The sequence below is a fragment of the Molothrus aeneus genome, chromosome 4, assembly GCF_037042795.1.
Source record: "Molothrus aeneus isolate 106 chromosome 4, BPBGC_Maene_1.0, whole genome shotgun sequence".
Taxonomy (NCBI): domain Eukaryota; kingdom Metazoa; phylum Chordata; class Aves; order Passeriformes; family Icteridae; genus Molothrus; species Molothrus aeneus.
This window is the reverse complement of record NC_089649.1, coordinates 7,351,058-7,377,099: the sequence shown is the minus strand read 5'-3', so window position 1 is coordinate 7,377,099 and position 26,042 is coordinate 7,351,058. Positions and strand designations below refer to the sequence as shown.

The 26,042-nt window shown below is 43.0% G+C and overlaps 3 protein-coding genes across 3 annotated transcripts in view; 1 reads left to right on the top strand and 2 right to left on the bottom strand.

Moving 5' to 3' along the window:
* Positions 1-11,792, bottom strand: part of AFG2A (AFG2 AAA ATPase homolog A) — a 161,396-nt gene extending 149,604 nt beyond the window's left edge. The window contains 10 exon segments of the mRNA XM_066547909.1: positions 2,595-2,850; positions 3,968-4,091; positions 4,746-4,802; positions 5,480-5,609; positions 7,681-8,295; positions 9,114-9,172; positions 10,301-10,458; positions 11,046-11,170; positions 11,574-11,714; positions 11,717-11,792. Of these exon segments, the coding sequence (XP_066404006.1) occupies positions 2,595-2,850; positions 3,968-4,091; positions 4,746-4,802; positions 5,480-5,609; positions 7,681-8,295; positions 9,114-9,172; positions 10,301-10,458; positions 11,046-11,170; positions 11,574-11,714; positions 11,717-11,792 (1,741 nt within the window).
* On the top strand, positions 11,791-24,673 carry NUDT6 (nudix hydrolase 6). Its single transcript, XM_066547912.1, has 5 exons — positions 11,791-11,950; positions 12,885-13,088; positions 17,951-18,006; positions 20,409-20,463; positions 23,419-24,673. Exons 1-5 carry the CDS (start codon positions 11,791-11,793, stop codon positions 23,805-23,807), a joined length of 864 nt encoding a protein of 287 aa, XP_066404009.1. The 3' UTR covers positions 23,808-24,673.
* Positions 19,862-26,042, bottom strand: part of FGF2 (fibroblast growth factor 2) — a 22,888-nt gene continuing 16,707 nt past the window's right edge. Inside the window, 1 exon segment of the mRNA XM_066548872.1 lies at positions 19,862-24,473. Coding sequence (XP_066404969.1) covers positions 24,288-24,473 — 186 coding nt within the window. The 3' untranslated portion in view covers positions 19,862-24,287.

The following is a 26,042-nucleotide window of genomic DNA, read 5'->3' as shown; positions in this document are numbered from 1 at the left end:
CTGAAACCCTTGTCCTAAGCTGGTTTCCACATTTCCCCTGTACTTAGTCATACATCAAGTCTGAATGTAGCACAAATAACCTTAACATTTGTGAAAGAATTCTTAACTCAGATGTTGTCTTAGTACCAAGCATTTTGGACATTTAGAAATGTGCATTAGATGTCCTACCTACATGTTTACACCATGTTTTATGATGTAATAGACATATATATGAAAAGTTATGTTCAATTCTAAGGCCTACATCACCAAAAATGTTATTGACAAACTGGAGGCAGTTCAGAGAAAAATCAACACAATTTCTCGGAAGGCAGGAAGGACTTATTTATGAGGAAAGATTAAAAGAGCTAAATATTTATAGTTTGGCTCAGTAATGAATGAGGAGGTAGGGGACATGAGAACAGCCTAGAGATATCTGAAGGGTGTAAACACTAAGGAGGGAGAGCAAACGTGTTATACAAGGATGTAAATAGAAATAATGGGATAAAACTAAACAAGGGAAGCTTCGGCTGAATATCAGAGAGCATTCCTGGACAGCAAGCTAGCTTGGCCCACAGCAGAGTTTCTGAAGTGAAGCAATAGGAGCCCATGCATCTTGGAACAACACAAAAGACAAGACAAAACATTGGAAAATTTGCCATACGAAGGAATCATGCTCTGCTGAGGAGAAACAGTATATTATAAAAGTATTTGCTAAGTTTAACTCCAGTGAAAGCAGTAATGTTTTACAAGGTGTTGAAAATGTAATATAAAAAACAGATAAAGAGCTTACCTGGAAAAAAAAAAAAGAAAGAAAAAAATTCTCCAAGTAAGAACGTTCCTTAATGATAAGCAACCTAAATTCAGTTTATGTAACAGCTCGACTGACTCATGCTTGTGCAACTTCTTGAGGAGGAAAGCTTCACGTGGGCTGCAAGGAGTTAACGGCGCTGGACTGTATTTTGCCCAGCAGAGGTCACCCCACCGTAACAAACGCCAGGGAAATCTGACAGCACGGATTCAAACTCGAAGAAAGAAGTGCAGCAGGAAGGAGACATCCTCGTCCCCTCATTCCCACCACTGGCTTTGGATGCAAAGCTCCTGGATAACACCATGTCCTGCAAGCAGTCACAGGTAAGATGCCTGAAGGTTTTTGTCTATGCAATGCTCAACCTGCACAACATTCCAGATTTATTTTCTAAGAGGTCCTCAAGAAGTGGGTAAATATCATCTATTTGCAGCTGGATTATGAATCCCTCTGCACATGCATAAGTAAAAACCTCAGCTGGGTCATGTTTGGAATTGAAACCACAACACTTCTCACTGAGAACTTGAGATTACATTAGTTAAGTGTTTACTAGTTGAGCACTGAGACACAGGCAGACTGACAGGCTTCCAAAAACACAGGGGAAGGAAAATAAAAAGGGACTTTATCTTTTTTATTAACAAGTATATACAAGCAGGAAAAAAATTATGTTTTCTAACTAAAGACAGCACTTAAAACACAACTGAAGCCAAGAGGAAAGCTCTAGAAAACAAATAATCTCATATATTTTTTTCTTCTTGATCCATAAAAACTCCACAAATTTCTCTTTGAGAACTATCCCTTAAAAATTCTGCAGGCTGGCAAGCAAAGACTTGGCTGTTCCAGGTGCCATCACCCCTAATAAAACATCTGTCATCTTCACAGTCGGTTCCGATGCACGAATTATCCGTGCTCTGTGCCACTGCCAGAGGAAGCTGTCCCAGTGCCAAAGGAAATAAAAGCAACCAGCACATGCAGCAAACTTATTTGTGAACTACAAGGGAGCAAATATGTGTAAGCAGGGCTGGACAGTTGGATTTTGACTCAGCTGTTTTCAAGGGCTGCTCATGGGCAGATTGCAGTTCCAAGGCTCAAACTGTGCAGACGCACTCTGGCAGAGCCCAGGAACTGATAGAGCATACTTGCAATATTTCATCCAATGAAAACAGAAGTGAAGCATTCCCTGGAACATACTGAACCTTGGCATGGATAATTCTCCAGGGCTATGCCTGTTCCCAAGGCTGAGGGCCACATTCCAGCCCCCAGCTCACAGTGTGCTCTGCAGCTCTCTCAGCTCTGCTGCACAGCCTGAGCCAGGTGCACCCAGCGCCCTCGCCCCTGCCAGGAGCTCCTCATCTGCAGGAAAATGGAATACAGGCACAAAATACGGAAGGGAGACACAGGAAACACCCCTGAGGCCCACTGCCTCCACATCCTGGGAACAAGGACCTGCAGGACAAGCTGTGCAGCAAGAGTGACTTAGGATTTTTGTCTGCAAGGGGTTGTCTAGAGAGTATAAAAACTCTTAGTTAACTCCCAAAACCATCAGTTTACTGAGAGCAAGCTAAGATCCTAGAAATGGCACAGGGGATTCCCCAGGGTTATTGATCTTAACACCACACGTTAAAAATTATTCATATTCAAAGAATTTTTCCCATCTGCCTGGGAAGAGCTTGGCTGTGCTTTCTTTGGCACAAAAATTAATAAACCTTCAGTGTTTCAAAAGCTATTAGCACAGACTGTGGATTGTTTTTGCTTTAATAAGGAGACTAACAGTAAAATAACACCCTAAATAAGATAAACAAAGCCTTACCTGCTTCCTTGCACAAGGCTGCCAGGTCTGCACCCACATAACCATGTGCACTGTCAGCCAGATGTGCCAGCTGCTCTGCTGTGAGCGAATGGGGAACTTTCTTGAGAAGCTTCTGGAGTATGTCCAGACGGTCCTGGGCATTGGGAATTCCAATTTCTATCTCCTTATCAAAACGCCCCGGCCGGCGCAGCGCTGCGTCCAGGGCGTGGGGGCGATTGGTGGCCCCAAGGACCAACAGCTGCCCTTCACTGCCTTCCTGAAGGCATCAAACAACACAAAATATTACTCCTAAAACACAATGGAATGTCAAACAGATAATACAAGAGGCACTCCCACTTTAATCCCCAAGAATCTGCTTTCCTAAATCAGGAAATTAAGAACCAAGGAGAGAAAAAGAAGTGCTTGAGCTAAAATGCAGCGTTGGCAGGAGAACAAAACAGGATCAGCAGACCTTGAATAAACACTGTTGGGAAACAAATCAGTTCAGGTGTCAAACCCAAGAGAGACAGGAGGTTATAAAGCTTCCTCTAAGTCCAGCAGGAAAAGCAAGGTCAAAAATCCTAACCAATTTCCTCAAGCTCTGCTTTTTCACTTTTACAGTGAGGCTCCATCAGTTAGGAGGTCTCCTGTAATGTCATTCTCTTCTTGTGAATGAAGCACTCTTTCCAGGAAGAATATCCATCAGCCTTTGCCACCCGAAAATATGTTCTGCCTGTGAACAATTCCAGGCTGGGCAACTCAAACTGCCATGCAGGAAAATAATGAGAAACTTGCAGATTACATAAACAGAAGAAATTCATTTTCATACTCTGGGCAGAGTTGTTTCATCTTTCCTGCTAATAATCATAAAACAATAGATGAGAGATTGTCAGACTTTATGGGCTTAATCCATAATTTACTCAAATCAATTAAATTTACTGTTTCTTTATTAGGCTTTTGTTTATGTCCTACATACTGCTCTGGCACTCCTGAAATAGCTGCTGTTGCCTTTAATCATGTAGCCTACACATCACCAGAAGTATTCTGATGACTTTGATTTCAGAGCAATTAAAAATAAGTGGTTTAGTTCAATGATGGGCTATCACTGAAATTTCAGTTTGATCTCCAAAACTACAAGAGGGTAGAAGGCAAAGGAAAGGCAGTGAATGGAAGAAACCTACTTTCTTTTAAAGGAACAGTCTTCAGGAGACATTCCTCTCCTACATCCTCTGCTTAGCATCCAAAAAACCATTAGATTATTCTACAAAGCCTCACCTAAGTCTGTTTCATTTCCCCACAAGTGATACATCTGAAATTGGCTCCACTGTAGAAGCAATACTATTTTGTTTAGTGAGTTCCCATGTACATTAATTGTCCCATTAGATTCAACTTACTGAGCCAATGCCATCCATTAATGTCAGCAGTGAAGCCACAACTCTCTTTTCCACTTCATTCTGAGCCCCTTCTCTCTTCGGACAGAGTGCATCCAACTCATCTATAAATATAATGGAGGGGCGACTGAGGGGGAAAAATAAAGGGAAAAAATGTTAAGGTGCTCAGGAAGATTTAAAACACTACAGCAGAGGAAAGCTGTTGATGGAAAATATCCAGTTCTACAAAAACTAACAAGCATCCCACTCAGAGAGAAAACTAAAATTAATACTATATTAGACAATTAATACCTTCAGTATGCACTAATCTTTTGCTAATGTACAATGAGCACCAGTCACATGAAGTCTAAAGTCTGCCTTAGCCAGGTCTTACAAATTTGGCCACCCTACTCCAGAGGAATGCAATATCCAGTACCAACACCAACTCATCTAGAGCTGGCCTCCAAAGATAAAAAACTAGAGGAAAATCTGGATCCTGGTGAAACTCTGGCTCATGCTTCCATCTGTTGAAATAAGCACATGATGCACTAACGACACAGGCTGAGCGATTTGCCACCATCCCTAACATCCCCTAAAAAGGGCAGTGTCCAAAAAGATTTAAGAGGCATCCTAAAATGTGACTGCTTTCCTCCTAGCTAAGCTCAACATAAACAAATTTCTTTTCTTTTAAAAAGCATTGGATGAAAAAAGTCACAATTGAAAGCTTCTTGGAAACATTTTTCTTTTAAGAACACTAAGGCTGGAACCAATACCACGAATAAATTTCTCCAAAGGAACATACCAGAGAGAAGCCTCAGCGAATATCTGACGTAACCTCGACTCAGACTCCCCATAAAACCTGTGAGAATTAAAATATTTTAATAAAAATCTTGCAGTTTTTGTCTTTTCCAGGCAACCTGGAAAATTACTGCTTGTGAGTTACAAAAAGCCGTAGCTCACACTTTCAAAGTCCTGAAGTCCAGGCAAATCTACAATTATCTTTATTTCCTCAAGGACCAGAAATTAAGGTGAAATAGGGCAAAGGCAAAGTTAGAATTATTACAGATAAAGGGAACTGCTTCTTTTCTGGGTTGGAAACAATTTTACCTATATTTTTCTACCTACAACCTACAAAAAATTACTACAAAAAATTTACCTACAAAAAATTTACCTACAAAAAATTACTTATCTGGAGACATAAGTCTGTGGAGTGTCACCTTGATTGAAAATACATTTTAACAAGTTCATCTTCTAATTGCAGAAGTGACCTACAGGCAACTGCAGATGCAGTTTTAATCCCATCTTTTAATTCAGTTCACACCTTACACAAATTTCCTGGCCAAGTCCAATAAACATCTTTTAATACAAGAAATGTAAGCCCTACTTGAAAGAACCCTTTCCCACTTGTTTCTGACTCTTTTGGGCAGGTAACCCACAGCAAATACTACATCTCTCCAGAATGGATGGAGTGATGCCAGGGTACCTTTTGGGCTACTATATTTACAGAATTAATGCAAATAAAGTGGGTGCACTTACTTGCTTATGATTTCAGGGCCGTTAATGACAGTAACGTGAGCGCCAACCTCGTTAGCGACGGCCTTGGCAATCATGGTCTTCCCAGTTCCTGGAGGGCCATAGAGCAGCACTCCCCGAGGAGGAGGGATCCCTTGGGACAAGCACATGCAGGCAAACAGAGTAAAGAAGTTACTGGTGATAAATGCCAGGCCCAGCCTGCACTTGCACACTTCACTGTCCCTGTTACTACCAATAATAGCCTGACCCCAGCATTAGTTCGTTTAACAGACATGTCATCATGATGAATTAGGCTTTCAGGGAAAAGATCGCTCTTAAATGGGACATACATACACATTTTGTATTTTTAAAGTCCAAAAGATTCTGTTTAAAAAGCACCTATTTAAATCACTATATTTTTCAGCAGTTCTTTATAACCTTCCCTGTGTTTTCTCAAGAAAATTACTCAGCTGAGTACCTAACATCCATGAATCCCCTTTAAGTTTTCCACGATTCTTACAGTGTCATTATATCAAATTTCCCTCATCAGAAAACCACTTCTCTTTAACACTCCAAGAAAGTTCTAGAGATACTGTAAGGCTTGATTTAGGAATGTTTGCAAGATGATGAAAAACACACATTAAAAGGATGAATCTGCCTATTTAATGGCACATGCCAAGAGCCAAAGAGACAGAAACATAAGGGACTTTGGAAGAACAAGGTACTGCTGTGTACAATTGAAGCTGGACAGAAAATACAGGTAAACTGCATGAAACACAACTGTGATCCCACGTAAAGAGCACACCAAAGAAAGCTTAAGACCAGCAAAGCCAAATTAAATGGCCACAAAAGCCAAAACCAAAAGTTGAAGAATTAGAAAGCAAAAAGACAAGCATTTGACAAAGGCTGATCCCAGCACAAAAGACACTGGTGAAACACAACCAAAGAAACATCAGGTGGGACTGGGAATCAGACAGGGAAGGATGCCTCAAGGGCAGGCCACATGCCCAAATCATAGAAACTAATACACTGGAAAAGGGAAAAAATTATCTGCCTTCTGACAAAGGATAAAAAATAAAAGCATCCCCCTACAGACAGGCTCCTTCACACCAGCCCATTAAAGCACGTGCTGCTCCCTCCTGTGGTGTTTCTGGCACTGGCAATACACGGGGCTGTGGAACCACAAGCTCACCTCAGCTCCAGCCTCACTGCCCAGGAGCAGACAAGGACTCCCAACGTTTGGATGGGGGCTAAAGGATTGTAACTGCTGAGAAAACATCCTCATCCATCATGGGATTAGTAGAGAATCTGCTCAAGCTTCAGGGATTAGGTATGAAGAACACTCATGCTGAAGCAAACCCTGTGGTGATGCTGGGGTTGGACCAAGTTGAGCTGGACCACTCACGATGGAGATGCCTCACAGCACCCCACTGACACCTGTGGATCATGGCCAGGAAACAGCCACCTGTGTGCTATGGAAACTGTCCCCACTGAAATCACCTCCCCTGTGTGTGGGGAAAGAGGTCATAGAGAGAAATAAAGGACCTCCAAGACAAGAGAGTAAATAAGTATTTATAGGTAAAAGAGCCCTGTCTCACAGCAATGCACAACTCAACAAGGTACAAAGCCATTTGTGATAAATGCACAGCACAGTCACAAAAATCCTCCAAGTTTTTATATATATTACCTACAACTTTATATATGGCAACAGTAAATGTATCTGGTATTCCACCCTGCAATTCCATGCTGAACACATGAGCAGTTTGAGTAAACAGCCTCAAAAGACCTCCTTGAAATTTTGCAGGAACACACAGGGATAAAAAAAGCAGAAGAATTAATCTGAGTTCTCCTCCATTTAAAAGATATGATCAACTGAGTCTACCAACACAAAATCTTACGACAACACAAACAACTGCTCCTTTCAAGTGTCCAAGTACAGAAATCTTTCCTATTTGCTATAAATTCTGCTCATGCACGCCTGAACTTCGGTGCAGACACGCATTTCTTCCCTGTTCAACTGGTTTTCACAAGGCTAACCAGAACATCTCCACAGTATCCACACAATGTAATTATAAAGCAGTTTGACATCATTTGGACACACGAGTTTACCAGATCAGTTACATAAAATTCGGTGCATAATCCTGGAGTAATTAGTGTTTAAAAATAAATAAAAGTCATGTTAAAGAAGGAAGTTAATGAAGAAAGCCAACTCTCAGGCATCATACCATAGCTCTTGAACAGTTCAGGTTGCTTCAAGGGCAGTTCAACAGTTTCTCTAATAGTTCTGAGCTGGCTGCCTAAGCCTCCTATCATGTCATAGGTGACCCGGGACTGACACTCGCCATCCTCTGCTGCACTGATCCTTGGCTCAATAAAATTGATTTTAGTTCCTGAAGAAATGAAGTAAAAACAATCTGCATTGCTCACTGCTCCAATTCTGCCAGTGAGTGGGAGTCCCTCAGTGCTGCCTTCCCCAGGCAGCTCCAGATCCTGGGTGAGGCCTGCACCATCTCCCCTGCTGGCTCCGTCTCCGTGCCCGGGGTCTGGAGCGCTGGGTGTGACTGGAGAGCCTGGATCCACGGCTTTGCTCGGGGTGCTCATGGAGGCAACCCCTGGACTGTCACCAATGTCCATCCTGCCCAGCTGCAAGGACAAGTCTAAGGCACTGCTCTCCAAATCAGACCTCTCAAGGTCTGGCTCATGGGAATCGCTGGGAATGGCGCTGCCCTGGGCAATCAGCTCTGCGCCGTCAGTCCCCTTCACTTTCATCACCACGATGTTGCAAAGTTTGCCATAGTAAGTGAAAGCCAAGAGGTTTCCTGGCAGGACTATTTTCCCATCTGTGAGAAGATTAAAGAAGAGAAAAAGACAAAGATGATGCTATTTCAATCTACTTTGGCAGCAACTAACACTCAAGATATTCTTGCATCAGAACAATTCTTTATCAGGAAGCTTAGAAAGCGCTATAAATTAACAAAACAAAAGGCAATTACGAGGTAATTTCAGGTTCTTTGAATGATCTTTTTGTGCATAAGCAGACTCTACATATGATACTGACAAATGTTTATCCAGTAATCTCCCCGCATTTAAACTCATGATGAATTTCACCTTTTTAAATTTCATACCAAGAGAGGATTTTGGAATTAGTATTGTAATAAGTAAAAACTTTGTATTCACTACCTTCAATAACTTACCTTGCTTTTTTGCCTTCCTTATGTACACCTACCACCCAATGAAGAGCAACTTTACTTATTTACTACCAACACAAAAAAAAATGGGATTCAGAGATTGGAATTTCAAGTTAATGTTGTTATTAATGTGCAGCAGTGCCCTCTTTCCCTCACAGTGCAAGTAAACTCTGGAGTGCACCACAGCAGTATCAGCCTGGAGGCTGTCAATGGGTGCTGAACACTCCCAACTTGAGCCAGCAATACCAGTAAGGGACAGGAGAAATGGAACCACAACTAATGCAAATTAGATATCTGCAGCATGACATAATCAGCTAGCCCAAGACAGATCCCTGAACAAAGTGTGAACAAAGTAACTTGCCCCTATTTTGCCACAAGCCCTTGATTAAGAACATAAAAGGAAAATCCCTGCTCTTGTATCCAGAACGACAAAAATTGAACAGTCAAAAGAGAAGCAGTAAAACTCATACCAAGGTTTCTCAGCAGACAAACAGACATTTCCTCAGCATTAACAGTGGCATCTTTGTCCCTGTGGTAGGAAGGGAAAAAACTGATTTTCCAAGCACTTAAAACCAAAACCACAGTCCACAGCACCTCACAGTCTTCATATCATATGGACTTAACCCTGAAGGTATTAGACACACAGTAACAAAAGTGTACCTATTTAAGCTAGTTTTGCCAAACAAAATGGTGTAACTAACAAAATCCTATGTTGTATTTATCATTTCTTAGGATCACCAATAGACAATGGAAGCATCTTAATCACTGCTACAGGTACTGAATTGAGAAGAATTTAGATCAGGCAGGTCTCTTTCAGCCTTGCAAACACACATACACAACTTTTATTGACTAAAGCAATGCCTTGAGCACTTGCACACCCACTACCAAAACACTCCGATTAATTAGCTGACTCAGAGCCAAGACTCACTTCATGCCCATTTTGCAGACGGAGCTCCCAAACTTCCGCGAGCACTCGCACACCTGCAGGCTGAAAAGCTGCAGCACCGAGGGCATTGACAGCAGACGCTGCTGCTGCTGCTGCAACTCCAAGCGTGAACAACGGGGGGAGCCCCAAGCCCGCCAATGAAAGCCGCTGCTCGATCTTAGCCGTCAAAAAAGCAGCTTGATGGAAAACGGGTGTATTAAGTTAATTTGGAGGACACCTCTTAATAGATCAGAGCCTTTCCTGATGAGTAAACACGTAGTTAACGATACGTTGTTGGGGTCTGATTCTTTGAAGTGGAGGAAAAGCTAAATTATGCATACGAGCACTACCCAGAGGTGTTTAATTTTCAGAGAATGAACTACACCTGTAAAGCATCTAGAAACCTAGGAATTACTTGAGCAATGGGACTTCAATGTATTCCTTTAGTAATGCATGTTCTTGCTTCTTACATGAAACTATGGCTCTCTGGACATCAGGAGGAATTTCTTCGTGGAAAAAAAACTGCAAACGACTGCCTGGGAATGGGGATGTTTATTCACATGACAGTTACACTTACAAAAGTAACTGTAAAATAATTTTATTTAGGAAATAACTATAATCAGACTCTACAACAATGCAAATGCCCACTCTGTGAAATGATAAGAGAACGACAACATTTTCAAGGGATCTGGTGGAATAAAAACCTCAGTAAGGTTATAACAGGTTCCATACCTCAACTTTACATCGACTTCCTCTGCCTGGATGACTGCACCAGTCACAGGCTGCACAGTGAGGGCATCACCTGGATTTACTTTCAGGTTCTTCTGAGTGGTTTCAGCCAGCCCAATTTTCCCCCCTGGGAAGCCTGGGGTGGGCCAAGCAGTACAGACCTGGGAAGAGTTTTCAAAGCAAACACCTGTTAGCTGAGGTCTTGCCCCTCTCATTTCCAGTCAAGGTAAGCAATGCTTTAATATGAAGGATTAAGTTAAAACCTGGTTCCACTGAGCAAGACACAATGGGGACTGAGCTCTTAAGATTTGATCTAAGACAATTTCAAAATTAATGGGGTTATATTTTGCCTACAAATGTGATAAAGAATTCCATAAAGACTCTCTACACATTCTGGAGATGACTCAAAAGCACACACTATGCTGATTAGAACAAGTTATGCATTAGTGAAAAGAAAATGAGCAAATAACTATACACTTTATTTGCAAGTAAAACAGATGTGTGTGCTTATGCAGATATAATATACAACTCACTTACTCACACATGACTTATAAATTTATAGGAAAAAAAATCAGCTGCATGGATTTTTTCCAACACGGAGAATAAAGATGCAACTACAGTGCAGAAAACATGGAAGAGCAAATTCACCATCTTTCACAATACACGATCCATGCTTGTTCCATGGAATACAACAGGAACAGGCTAACAGCATGGGAAAAGCACTTATAGGGTCAAGAAAGGGTCTCACCTCCTGCCGCCCATCCGCGGAAGTGAGTAGGGCCGGCCTCCCTATGCAAAGATCCGCAGACTTCATGCTGCTCAGCGACAGCTGCGCCAGCGCTCTGCGCAGCATCTTCGGGACTCTGTCATCTCCTAAAGTTTTCGGGAGGAAAAAAAACCCAGTTTTTTTCTGCCCTTCCCCTCAGTAACTCCGGCGTTTCCCGCGCTCCCCGGGCAGCACAGCCTCGCCAGCCCTCAGGGCGCCCGCGCTGAGGGAACGCGGCCCCCCGTGAGGCGGTGCCGCCGGCGGGGCTGGGAACACGGGCAGCCCCAGGCTGCCGCCCTTTCCACCGGCATTTCGCTGCCGCCGGCACCCTTCCACGGGGATAAGGGCAGGTTTCATGGGGGCCTGAAGTGGGAGATCCCCTGGTCCCGCGTTCCTGAGCCGCCGGGAGAGTGGCTGGGCAGGGACTCGGATTCAAACCAGGCGCCCTCAGCGCGCCGGGCTGAGGCAGCAGGGCCGGGGCTGCCCGTGCCCGCCTCCCTCACACCGTACCTGCCTCCACCGCGTCGGCGACACGCAGCACCAGCGGCCCGCCCGCGGCAGCTCCGAGGTGGGCATCCCGTGGGGAGCCACCGCCCGCGGCTGGGCGCCCCTTGCTCTTCCTTCTGGAAGAGGAGGCGGACATGCTGCCGGCGGCCGGCGCGGAGCGGTTCCGGAGCAGAGGCCGGCACCGCCCCCGGGGCGGCCGCTCCCCGCCCCGCTCAGCGCCATGGCGGGCCCGTGGCGGGGGCTGCGGAGGGCGCGGGGCTGGGCGGCCCTGGCGGGGCTGCGGGCGAGGACGGACAAGTTCGGGGGTGTGAGCGTGGACCTGGGCGAGCTGCGCGGCTCCCCGCGGCTGGAGCGGGCCGCCTTCGGGCGGTGGCTGCGGGGCAAGTGCCGGGCGGGGGTCCCGAGTGCCGGGGCGGGCGGGGGGCGGTGTGTGAGGGGCGGCGGGCGGCCCGCCAGGGGGCGCCCTCAGCCGCCGCCTTCCCCTCACGGAGCCTGAGCCGCGGCCATGGGGTGAAGGGCGCTGGCAGGAGGAAAACAGATCGTTCACAGAACCGTAAAATAGTTAGAGTTGGAAGGGACCCCTGGAAATCATCCAGTCCGATCGCCCGGAGCAGGTGACACAGGAGTGACAAACCGCAGCAGGTGGGTTTGGAATGTCTCCAGAGAAGGAGACTGCGCGCCCCCGCTGGGCAGCCCGAGCCAGTGCTCTGCCACTCGCTGTGAAGTTGTTCTTCCTCGTGTGGAGGTGAAACTTCAGGTGTTTCAGTTTGTGGTCATTGCTCCTTGTCCCGTCACTGGGTAGCGCTGAAAAGAGTCTGGCATCATTCTCTTGGCACCCCCCTTTGAGGTATTTGGATGGATTGATGAAATCCCAACTGAGACTCATCTTCTCCAGACTGAACAGGTCGATCTCCCACAGTTTCCCCTCACAGAGGGATGATCCAGACCCCTCATCCTTTTTGTGGCCTCCACTGGACCCACTCCAGTAGTTCCTTATCTTCCTTGTACTGAGGAGCCCAGAACTGGGCAGAGCACTCCAGAAGAGTAGTTCCCCTGTTTCTCATGACAGACCCTAAATGTAAAAGCTGTCATTTTGCACGTGAACACCCAGTTGTACCACATAAAATGTCGACCTGGCAGCCTCTCGGACTGCTGGTGAGTTTCTCACACCAACAATAGTTTTACCCTGTGGTAAATTACATGAAAATACAGATTTTTGCACATTACCAACGGCTATAGTGTGTGGTAAAGTTTAAAGCAACACAGGCCAAGGGCAAAGGGGTCCCTGACCCTCCTCACTTCCCTCTCTTGCAGAGTCCGTGTCTCAGTGGCGGGATGAAGGCCGGATTGCTGTCTGGCTCCGTGTCCCCATCCTCCAGAGCAGCCTTGTGGCAGTGGCTGCTTCCCAAGGCTTTGCTTTCCACCACGCTGAGCAGGGCTCGTCCACCCTGACGCTGTGGCTGGGAGAGGGGCCCAGCAGGCTGCCAGGGTTCGCCACACACCAGCTGGGGGTTGCAGGTGAGTTACAGGAGTGGTTGCACCCACAGAAAGTCTTGGAGAAGCCCTTAGGAGCCTGTTCAGTAGGAATTGTTCTTCTGTGCAACCAGCACATGGAAACCAGCTGGCTGCTGCATTTTGGAATGAAAAAGCAACCACCAATGTAAAGAAAAAAGCACTTCTCTGCTCTGTGTGCTTAATACGTATATTTGTTTAAACTGTGTTGAAGTTAATGTCTGTAAATGGGGAAGACTTGACCCAAAATGGATTGTTCAGAAGCTAAAGCAGCTATTAGTCTGAATGGCAATGGTCTGAAAGCTGATCTAAGCTGTGCCTAGGAATCTTTAATCCAAACATATATTTTAAAAAAGAAAAACACAAACACCATACTCTTATCCATATAGACCTCCCACAACCACAGCTAGAAAGTTGTTCCATAACAGAAAATTTCCAAGGAGCTCGACAAGACAGTTTCCCCTCTTTTCTTTTTTATTTTTTCATTCAGCACAGCACAAGGGACTGATGATGAGCCAAAAACACAATCATCTTGAAGTTAGCTTCACCAAATTCCAGTGGTTTTGTTCTCTCACTCAGCAGAGTTCCACAGATAAGCCATTACCTATCCCATCACTCAGTTACCTGTAACTGGAGATTGGTTTGGAGCCCTGATGTACTGGATGAGGGTTGCATTAACACACAGAAATTACGAGGCTGGGGAGAGCACATCTCTCCACTTGCAGCCCTGACTTGTTTGTCCTTGGCTGGCAGGGACTCTGTGGGGTGTTATTTCTCTACCAAGTGGTGTTAAGGCCCATAAACAGCAAATTGAAAAATCTAACTAGGAAGAACTGACAAAAGATGGTTTGTTCTGTGTGGCAGCAGGTCAGGTGAAAGGAAGCTTGGGCTGAAAAACCCTTGAATTACAAAGCAGTGCTGCTGCCATCAGCAGTGGGAGTCTTCGGTTCCCAGGCCAGCAGAGGGCAGGGTGGATGCTGAAGGCGGCCTTGGAGTTTGTCAATGGACATGTTGGAGCATGTTTTCCTGAGGTATGGAGACCTCACCATTAAAATATGTGGCATTAAACTGGAGCAGGACAGTGCATTCTCCTCACGAAAGCACCGGGTTGCTCCTTGTGAGGAAACCTAAGTGAAAGAGAGGTTTTCTGCATAGAACTTGCACAGCTGAAGTGCTGCTTGAAAGGAAATGAGTTGTGACCCTGGTGGGCATCAGAAAGAGCTGTAAGAAAAATCATAACTTTGAAAGACTCACAAATATTGAAAAATACATTTTCAGAGCATAATTTGCAGCTGTGCTTCAAAACACTGCACTTTGCAAGTAGAAAGAAAACATTAAAAAAAAAACTTTGGTAAGTGCAGGTATACAGATTTTGGAATTTCTTGTATGGATTTTAAAACTGCACAACATACAATGTATGTGTTCTTTGCTACCATTTTTCAAACATGTACGCTTTTAGTCATTATTGGGTTTTCTTTAAAGGACATAAATACTTCAGGAAAGCATTCTAGGCAGGTAAACAAGTGTGAAATAATGACTGCCATGTGGGGGTTTTTGTCCTTGTTCTGCTTACTGTCTGTGGACCTGCAACACATCCCAAAAATACACTAAGCAGCATGGATACCACCTGGTAGGTTTATTCCATTGTCTTTCTACTTTAGGAGGGAGACCCTGAGTAGTGGAAAGGGTCCATTCTATTTTTAATTCATTTTCTTGAAATATTAAAGTATTTAAATATGGATATCGGGGAGGGAGTCAAACACAAGGCTTTCTTTATTCCCTAACCAAAAAGTATTTTAGAACATGTCTGCAGTAAATAAAAGCAATTTTCAGGTGAGAGTCTCCGTCCCAAAGCTGTGGGCAGTCAGTGAAGCGCAGGAGTCAGTCCTGTGAGCATCCTGCAATGGAAAGCAGAGATGTGGAGAGTGGTTGGCTGGCCAGCAGGGAGCCAGCACAGGAACAGGGAGCAGGTAGTGAGTCTCATTGCCAAGTAGACCAGCAGCTGCTTTTCCTCCTGTCTGGAGTTTCCCACGCAGCAAAGGCAGCACAGCCAGGGCTTGTGTCTCTGGACCATGCAGCCAAGTGATGACAAAGGTGTGAATAAGCGGGGTCAGGTCATGTTTTACCAGACTGGATCAGAGTGGCCAAGCAGAGAGTAGCAAATGTTACTCATTGGGCTTGGCCATTATTGTTCAGAAATAGTGGAATGTGTGATGTGTCTTCCAGCTAAGTTACTACATCCGTTTGTAGGCGGCAGGATTTTCCACATGTGTAAAGATACAGAGGAGTCTCTGGTGTATGAAGTGATTAACGTCTTTTTAAAAAGCATTTCCAAAATGCTCCATCTCCGAGGAGGATGTGGCCTGCCATCCACAAAGTGACATGTTCGTAAATATGCAACATATCCACAAAGTGACATGATTGTAAATATCCAATATATCCACAAAGTGACACGTTTGTAAATATGACATGTTTGCAAGTGTGCAACAATGGCATGAGAGACAAGCTGAGGAAGGAAAGTAAAAAGAGAGGAAGAAATGTGAAAGGCATTTTCTTCCCCCTCACAAAGTCTACAAACCTTACAACACAGCTGTTATTTGCATTGCTACCACCTTAATGCACTTGTTAAAACAAAGTCCTTGGAGTTGAAGGACTCCAGGAAGGAGAGCCTACACACACATAGGATGATCACCCTTGGCCGGTCCTGGTACTTAAGGAAATCTAACCTGAGCAGCTGCATTACTGTGAAACTGCACAGGAAGATGGAGGTGGATAGGTTTGATAAGCCACTTCTGAAAAGTGACTTAAAAGTAGTTCCCAAGTTGTTTTACAAATACCTGCTCCTGCCTGCTGATGCTTAGAGTGCAAGCAGTGGTGTCTGCACTCATTCTGTGATTGACAGGTGCATCTCAACACTGAGCATCTCTGCATGCATTTTTACATCAGTCATAAATAAAACAGGTAGGATAAGGATATTTTTCTCCTCCATTACTCATTATTTGGAGTAATCTAAGGGATTCTTTTTGTTTTTTAAATGCTTTTCTTGCCTGTTCCCCAAAAGAGGACCTTCAAAACCAAGTGGTATTGTAATAGTCATTACTTGGTTGGGTTTCAAGTATAAACCTTTCCAGAAAGTCATCCTGGCACTGGATGAACTAAAGCTCCAGATACCACATTTGTAGCAGGAGGGAGAGTTTTAAGAACCACAATCCAGGGCAGTCACTCTAATCTCACTGATGCCAACCACGTGTGGCCCAGCAAGGGAACATGAGACTGGGCAGCAAATCCTGTTACTGTGTTTTCCTCCTTCTTGCTCTGGATTTAGGTATCCCCTAGCAGAGATTCTGATCACCTCACTGGGAATTTCACTGCCAAAAATGACATTCACAGGCTTCAGTTTCAGGGGAACAGAGGAGAGCAAACACACTTTCTGTTTGATTCAAACAGCAGTTTCCTGCCTTCACCAGCCCTCCCTGGTCACAGCAAACCCTTTGGCTGAGGAATGGCTTTTCTAGAAAACAAATCCTCTAATCACAAACTTCCTCCTGCTTTCCTTTTGTTGCCTCTTTTAATCATTACAGTAGTTGAACTTGGACACTGCTAAGTATTTACAGGAGGAATGAAATCATGAAGTCACAAGCCACGAGGAGGCAGATATGTGACTACCCTCCTAAAGCATGTCCTTTGACATATCTTGAAAGAAGACTGGTACTTCATCTTTGAAATATCCTCCTACACATAACTCTGCCATGTATTATTAAAAAACAGGATGTTTTTAGCTGGACGCTCACTCCTTAATAATTCCTTCCTGTGGGTATAGTTCCCCATAGCATTTTAAATGCACATGTCATCACAGATGTGCCTGTATCCTCCTCCTCCTCCTGCTCTAAAATGACGCGAGCGTTTTGTTACCGTTAACCTCTAATTTGAAAGCCCTGCATGACTGATGTGGAAAAGATCCTGGTAAGCTGCACCACAGCACTCATCCTGCTCACCACAGCGCTCTTTAAAATCTGAGAAAAATACCTGTTGTAAGGGAAGGACATTTTTAAAGTATGACCAGTGAGTATGACATAATAAAACATGAAAGCACTTGGGTTCCAGAAAGTAGAAAAACTTGTAATCTGCGGGAGAAAGTCATGGGCTGAGCATGAGGACTTAGGGAAAAGCTGCACTTCTCAGTCAGACAGGTTTTTTCATCAAGTGGAAGTGTCACTTTTCTGCTTGGAAGCAAGACTTTTTGATGAAGAAGTTGACTCAGATTATGGTGCAGTTTTTGTCATGAGTTGTTAGCTGGGTAGTGCCATTTCAGAGACAGTCACACAGCTGAACATTATCTATTAACCCAAAACCACTTAAATCTCCACTACAGCAGGTGGGGGCTTTGTCATGAATTTCACTGAAGAAACATTCATCCCCCCCTTAAGGGTGGCTTCTCAGCCACAGTCACTGGAAAATTCTCTGTTATTTGAGGAAGATTACAGGCCTGTCTCTGCTGAAATGAGCAGCTTTGCCAGATTGTTTGGGTAACCTTTTGATCTTGCATTCTTTAGTTCTGATATTAACACAAGCAAGTTTTTCTTTTCATTTCTTGTCTAATCTGGAACTTAAAAGCTGCAATTATTTATCTTGGTACTGCCAACTTTGAATTTTTATATGGGATACTTAAGCTCTTTGTGATATTTTATTGTGCATCCATTTTCCACTGACAAACCACTTTGTGATTCATCCATATAAACCTTGCTATCTGTACATTAGCAAAACATATTAAAACATGTTATACTTATCAAAACATGTTAAATTTTGGTTGTTAGGATTGAATGACTTTGTCCAACACTTCCTCTTTTTCAATATTTTTTCTATACCAGGTGCTGTTCTAGATGAAAGCACTGGAAAGGTGTTGGTTGTACAAGACAAAAATAAGGTAAGTTTGTTACAGGATTATAAAATAGAGAAGTTCATTTAGATAAGCCTATTCTGTAATATAAAACAAAATATATTTTATTTTTATTCCAGTCCAAAATTGTGATAGTAAAAAGTTACTTCCTTTTAGAAGTGTCTTAAACACATCTAGCAACAGATGGCTGAATTCCATATTAAGGGGGAAAAAACCAACTCTAAAAATCAACAGCTTTGTTATAACTGCAGATTGATTCAGCAGAACTAAATATCCTTCCGGTTTTGAGTTTTCTGTTTTCCCCTGTAAGTGACCCAGGAGTTCCTGATCTTTGTTTGGATCCATGCAGACCGCTGGAAAATCCCCATGGCTTGAAACAGATTTTGAGAGAAGGATTCTGATTTGGTTTGGTTTCCAAAATTCCAGGCATATCTGTGGCTTTAAGCGAGCAGTAGCATGGCTGGCCATGACCTGGAGACCACCTTGGCCCAGCAGGTGTACAGATCTTGAACTCCTCACACACGGAAGCGCCCGCCCTCACTGCGGAGGATGCCAGAGCAGAGCAGTGCTGTGGTGAGGGTGGCTCGTGTGATGTGGTTTGAGGTCACCGAGCAGCCATCTCTGACTTATCTGCCAGCCCCTGTCAGACTGACCCAGGTTCTAACTCAGCTGCTGCAGAAAGCTCTCAGGCTTCAAGGGACATGTAGCCTCCATTATGCTTCCATTTGCAAGTTAAAGTGTTTCATGATAAAACTGCATTAATTAACTCTCTGAGAGAGTGAGATTATTGCCATTTTAACATGAAACAATCAAAGCTTATCTAGGTGCACTGAAATATACTTGGATGCATATTTTTCATTTTATACAGTTAAAACTCTGCTGGAATCTCACTGGCTGCATTCTCCTGTCTTTCCTGAAATAGCTACTAAGACTTTTCTCCTCAGGACCCAAGAGATCAGTTCATTAGGACCTACAACACAGTTAATGAACTTCAGTGAAAGAGTGCTTTCATAGGCAGGTTCAATCATACCACATGTTGAGTTTCTAACACAAAAGACAAGGGTATTTCTCTTCCTCTGAACTTGTTTCCTGTAACTAAAGATGTCTATTTTTCATTTTTGTATTTTGTATTTTTACTTGCAATAAATTAAAATGCTGATGACTTGGTCTTAGGAGGACTTTCAGGCAATTCAACAATTACCAATTAAAGCATAAACCTGCCTCTCATGCTGTAGACTCCAAAAGTGGTTCCAGCTCCAGAGAGTCTTCAGGGACAGAATAGCACACTGTAAACATTAGAAACATGACATGTATTTACCCTTTTATACACAGAAATATAAATGTGCATACTTACCTCTTAGTAAATATCTTGAACAGATATGAGAGTAAAAAAAAAAAAAAAATAGTAACAGCTGTTGGAATTTTAAAGAGTTGTTTTGGTTTAATTGTGACAGGACAATTCCACAGCACACAAAGATTTCCAGGAACTAAAAGTTAATCTGAAAGCCAATAGGCAAATATATGTGTTTTCCATCTGCACTATTTTTAATCTATTACTTTAAATTCTTATCCAAGCCCTTTAAGAATGCCCAGGAAAAAAAAATAGTTTTCCAATGTAGTCATTAGGGTTTCAAATCACTGGAAAGCACACAGTTTCCCTGCTATGCTGCATAGACAAAAAAAGCTTTTTTTGGGCCAGTGTGCCTTTTTACTGCATTTATTTCTAGGAGAAGGGTAACTTCTTCCTACATAAACTTTTAACAAGGAAAGAAATAGAAAGTACATAGAAGTAAAGGTAAAGCCTACAAATCTTTGTGCTCTTGCCAGAGATGCAGGGACTGGGACTCCTTTAGCAGCGTGAGTAACAACACCAAGCCTGCACTTCACGTTTTAATATTGAACTTTATTGTCAATAAATGTTTCTATACATAAATCACACACAAGCCCTCATTTTTTGTATTCCATGAAAATGACAAGTTACACTAAATGATCATTACAGACACATCTTAAAGCCAGTGCAGTATAGAACAGTACAATCATAATACCTGTTTACAAGATTAAATATATATACATATTTAAAAAGCCAAAACAATGGAAGTAGAATACATTAGTGATTAAATATAAGATTATATAGTCTATAGCAGCTTTAAAAAAAATATTCAACTACTCTATCTAGCAGCAACATTGTCTAATGACTGTTAGACAGTTTGTATTTTCAATCAGTAGGTGTTTTGTTCCCATAGTTCTTACAGACTATAGCTGTCTCTAATCATCCTGTCAGCAGGAACAAACAAGTTCTACTTACTGATATTTATAAAATAACAATACTGCAACTTCAACAAAAAAAAGTTTGTGTTAATTGTCTCCTTCTTATTAAAGAGTGCAACATAGGCTGACTACTTCATTAATGGATTTTTCCTCCAATACAGACTATAAACGCATGGAAATTTCCAGGAGGTCTGGCTAATCCAGGAGAAGACATTGGTAAGTCCTATGAGAACAAGTCAGCCATCAACAGAACTATAAAGACATGAACACCACTGAAATACAGCATGACCCACATTGCTCCTGTGATGGATTGTTTCCTTGAATTAATGGGGAATAGATAGAGTGACACAATCCTGGGACCCTAATGCTAACAGGGTAGCATGTTCAGGACAAAGAAGTTTTGTGTTTGTAACATTTACTCTTTTCCACACTTTCTTTGAGTGCATGAGCCCAGCTGTGTCTGTAGGCTGGTCAGATATGCTGCAATATGAGCCAGAGGTGCAGAGGATTAAGGTAATCCATATATAGCCCAAATAAAACTGAAACAGGGAGCGCTCAGCTCACACTGGAATCCAGGGCAGTGACCTCAGGGATGGACTGAGCAAAAATTTCCATTCCAATAAATGCACTTGCTTCCTTCCATCCCCTTCACTTGATTAGTTTGGACCAAGAGCTCCTCGGCACAGGGCCCGGGTGAAGTGCAGGGCCTCAGTCTTGTGGGCACCTCCTCCCAACAGGGATGTGAGGCACTCCTGTGGTAGCAAACAGTGCTGGACTGAGGAAACTTCTCATTTCTCTCCAACACAGCACAGCTGATGAGCACTGCTGCAGTTTATCCTCACAGGTGAATGAACAGGGGTGTTTATGACGAGAGAAAATTTGGGTTTTTTCTCCTTGTATCTCAGCCCTTAAAATCGTGATCCATAGGCTGGTTACTTAAGCTGGGTGTTGAGCCCAGGCTTCCTGACTGTTCGTACCTTAGAAATACCTCCTGGTTTAGCAGCCTCCCTACAACAATGTGTGGTGGGGTTGTATTCCAGTTATTATTTCAATACATGGAGAAAGTGGCTGGTTGTCAGGATATGGCTGAGTTTGGTTTTTGTAACTCATGAGTCATGTTTTAAGTCTTTCTGTCAAACCTGGTGATGGAAATCCAAAATATTTGCTGGACAATGTAATGTAACAGGGTGAAATGGATCCACGTTTTCAAAAGAATCCCAAATGCCATGGCTGCTGTCTAGCCAGGCTCCTTCTCACTTCTAGTGCCAGCAGCAGCAGGATTTTTGTACCCAAGGGAACAACAAATGACCAGCACTGGCATTCCAGTGGGACTCCCCAGAGTGATACTGCTGCAGAGTACAACAGCAGCCATCCCTCACTTCACAGGTGAGATTATGGCTGGAGCCTGGACTGAAAACCACCCAGGAGAAAAGTGCCTTACAGCTTCCCTCCTGCCACTTCTAAACTACAGAATAATAAAAGTTACGATTCTCTACATCACATCTTATATTACAAAAAGATATAAATTAGTCAAGCATAAAATATAATAGAGCCTCATTTTCCTTTTTCATTCTTACATCAAACCTTAAAAACACAAGTCACTCACGGGACTAAATTTTAAATTACAATTAAAAATTGCAATTACATTGCTTAAAATCCTTTGGTTACATGAAGTGACAACATGCTTGGCTGCCTACTTAAATGAGTGCAAACTGACTCATGCAAGTGGCACCAATTTCATAATGCAGATTAAGCAAAGTGCACACATTTTTGTATCTGACAATTTCTGAAACTCCAGGCCTAGTGTTCCTTCTAGTTTAATTGTCATTAGATATTTTTATATATACACACATTTAAATAAAACGGAAACAGAAAATGGCACTTCATCTAAAAGCAAAGCTCAAAGCTTAAATGAAATCCATCATTACTGCAAGTTTCTTAACCACAGCCTGCCTCAGCATTCCTCACGATCTCAGTTCACTTCTGTAGCCCCCTGCCCACTAACAAAACCACCTGCCACAGGGAGTTTCTATTTCCAATATCTGAAACTACCCCTGAAACATCTGCTTTGTTCCCCTTGGACTTGGCAAGATGCAAGCCTTCACAGGATGGTGAATCTCTACGAGTCTTTTAAAATGCATTTGCTTTTGGAAGCAAGCCAGCACACATTCCTTACTGAAAATGAACTAACAGGAGCAGGTAACATTGCACAACAGTTCTGGACATTGACCTCTCAAACCAGAGACGACCAGGAGGTTACATTATTTTGGGAAAAGCCAGTATTTAACCTACCAGTACTAACCCCAGGCAAGAGTAGGATTTGACTAAATGAAACTGCAGACTTTGGAGAAATCAGTGGAATATTAAAAAACTTCTTAGGGGCTCTTCAATTTGTTATTGAAGACAAAAATATCTCTGGAGGAGTCCTGGATGGGTGGGTGGTTCTCTGGCTGTAATTGCAGCACACAGACCCTGTAGACCCTTAAAGTTCCTGCTGCGTTTGTGGTGAGGAATGTTAGCACTGACCTCACTCTGGCTGGGGCACACAGAATGCACACATGCAGCACAGATGCAGCATGTTTACAGCACGTTTCCTGCAAGAACAGGCTCTGGGCTGCACTGGTGCTGTGGCATATTTGAAATGCCACCTGACTCCTACGGTACATCTTGAAAAGGATCTGGCACCAACTTTCACTTTCTGAAAAGAATTCTACCCATTTTGTTACCCCTTGGAGTGAAGTGCAGTGAAACGGATCTGATCAAGAGGTCTGACATCAGTACAGGTGCAGCTGCACGGGATCTGAACCCGAGACTGGGCAGGGGCAAGGAGAGGGATGGGGATCCAAAGGACTACAAAGACAGTGCAGTGCTGTCTTGGTTTAACAGATCAGTGGAGCCATCAGCCATCAGTGTCCATTACAAACCACACCCTGCACAGCATTACCAAAGTAATTCTGTAGGATATACACAGGAAAGGCACACAGCAATTACTGTTGTTTGGGAATCAAAATACTAGCTTATCCTTGTGTTGCAAAAACATACCTACATTCTGAAAACCTTATGAAGCAGAATAGAGAACACGCTGCATAGGAGGCTTTCCACCTTTCCAAAAGGTTTAAGGAGTGCTAAGTTACTCTCAGATGTACTGCAAGGATTGCTCTTTCCACCCAGGAGACACAGCAGTTCGAGAGGTTTTTGAAGAGACTGGCATCAAGTCAGAGTTCAAGTCCATCTTAAGCATCAGGCAGCAGCACAAGCACCCCGGAGCCTTCGGGAAGTCGGACATGTACATCATCTGCCGCATGGAGCCTTCCTCCTTCCGCATCAGCTTCTGCCAGCACGAGTGCCTCCGCTGCGAGTGGATGGACCTGGAGGAGCTGGCCAGGACGGAAAACACCACGCCCATCACCAGCAACGTGGCCAAGCTCTTACTGTTCGGGTACCGGGAAGGGTTTGATAGGATTGACATAACCATGAGGGAGTTCCCAGCTGTCTACACAGGCCTGTTCTACAAGCTCTACCACAGGGAGCTGCCCGAGCCCTACAGAAACATGACATGATAGCAATACATTTCACATTTCCTTAGAGTAATAATTTAGAATTACTGCAGTGTTGAATATTATAGTTATCTGTGGACTTATTTTTAGGTAATTATTAGAACATAATTATTCTCTAATAAGCTAAGATATAAATTATTTTTAAAGGTAATTATTGCTATGAGTGTGCATCAGATTTGTTCTCCTCTACTCCGTAAAGCAAGCATAAGGTAAATAAAATACATAGGTACCTAGAAGAAAACAAAAGTGTTACTGATCCTGAAAATATATTCTGCGAGTCATTTTACCTCCACGCACACAGGCACAATAGGTTTAAAGAGCAATATAAAGACAGTATGAAACATTCATGGTTTAATCTGGTATCTGCAAAAGTAGTTATAATATCAGCAAATAATTGCTTATATTTGGCTACTTCAGAGAGGAGTAGGAAAGGCGACATCTTTAGTGCTGTGTGGCACTGGTGCTCAGAATCTGCCATGGAAGTCAGCTTTTAGCAGACATGGGAAGGAAAAGGATAGCTTTCTGTCCAGGTCCAGTTTTTGGTCCAGGTTTGTACTGTCCAGTTCTTTTCAGTGCCACGTACCAATCCGAGTATTTCCGTGAGCGGTAAGTGTTATAGTTATTGGATTCCAAACGTTCAAAAAAGAAACATTCTTCTGTTGCGTATTTCTAAAAGGGAAAAGAGAAAGCATTACTGGTGTAGCACCACAAATCAATTCTTCACATTCTGGGGACTAACTTAGCAAGAATGTGAGCCCTAACTTTGGTTTCAAGAAATAGAGATTAACTGTTTCACAACTGAAGAAAGATACTTACTGTGAAAATGTTGTTAAAAACTTAAAATAAGAGGTTCTTACCTATGGTTCGTTTATTGTCTCTAACACAGATTAAGTAGCTTTTAATTTCCTTTTAATTACTGAAAATGTATAAAAGAAGCCTTTAAGAACAAAAACGTTAAGCAGAATATAGACAATTCAGTACAATTGCCCAAGCTGGGAATTCAGGTAGAGGCACATCAAAAAAGGGTGGAAAAAGAAAAGTCCTTATTTCTCCCCAAAGCATATGTGACACCAGTGCTTTCCTACAGTCTGTTGTCAATGTAAGCATTTTGACATTAACCCCATCATTAGGGTGACAAATGACAGCTCAGGCTTCACGAACTGTGTATTCCTTAACATCCCCCAGAGGTGACATTTCAGGAGCTGCACTGCTGTCTAGCAAGAGTGTGATGCCAGCCACTGCACTGTCAGTCTCAGCACCTGGAAAAACTCTGGATATCTGTGGCTTTTCCTTTCAAACACACTTCAGTCCAGGCTGTATCCAGAGTGCAGATCTGACAGTAGAAGCTTTCTCAGCACCTCATGAAACACCTGAACTCTCCTCAAACTAAATGCAGGTTATTTTCACATTCTTTGAGCACAATTTGAATCCCTAACATCAAAAGACAAGAATTTCCCTTTGAGTCAAGTCCTTCAAGTCTGGCAAAACCTGGCTGATCACAGCAAAGCCACATAAGCATGACAGAATGAACAGGTCATATTCTCAAATAACAAATTGTTTATCATAAAATACAAGTCAGTCAAAATTCTTCCTTTGATGGGAAGTTTGGGAAATTTCTTCATTAAATTAAATAATTGCATTTCACTCCATAAAGTGAAATTAAATAATCACATTCACTCCATAAAGTATTTCATTCTTACAATGAAACTGGAAAGTCAAAATAAGCCATATCAGATGGGAAATGTTTCCATTTTTTCATCAAAACTCTGCTGGAACAGATGCATTTCTGCACAAATATTTTCAGTTAAAAGAGCGTTTTCCAGGGGAGGTTTTGACTATCTGCATTCACATCCAGCCATTTTCTCCAGCAGTAGAGATCACCTCTCCCCCATGACTGACTCTGTTAGTAAGGAACATGAAAATGCTCAGTTAGAAGCTGCATCATCCACGTTTCCACACAAGAACACGACCCATTGCACCCCCACGCAGGTCACCAGGGTGAGCAGTGGTCCACGGGCTGTGCAATAAATCATCCTGCAAAGGCCAGCTCAGAACAAACCCTGCAGCATGTCTCAACAAGTAATTACAAAAACATCCAGCAAGATGAGAAACAGGCCTGAATTCGAATTTGCTAACATATTTTCAAAAATGTTAATTTATTTGTAAAACAAGGACACTACACAAATTGATCCTGGACATTGAAAAGCAATTAAAAAACCCCAGACATTAAAAAGGACA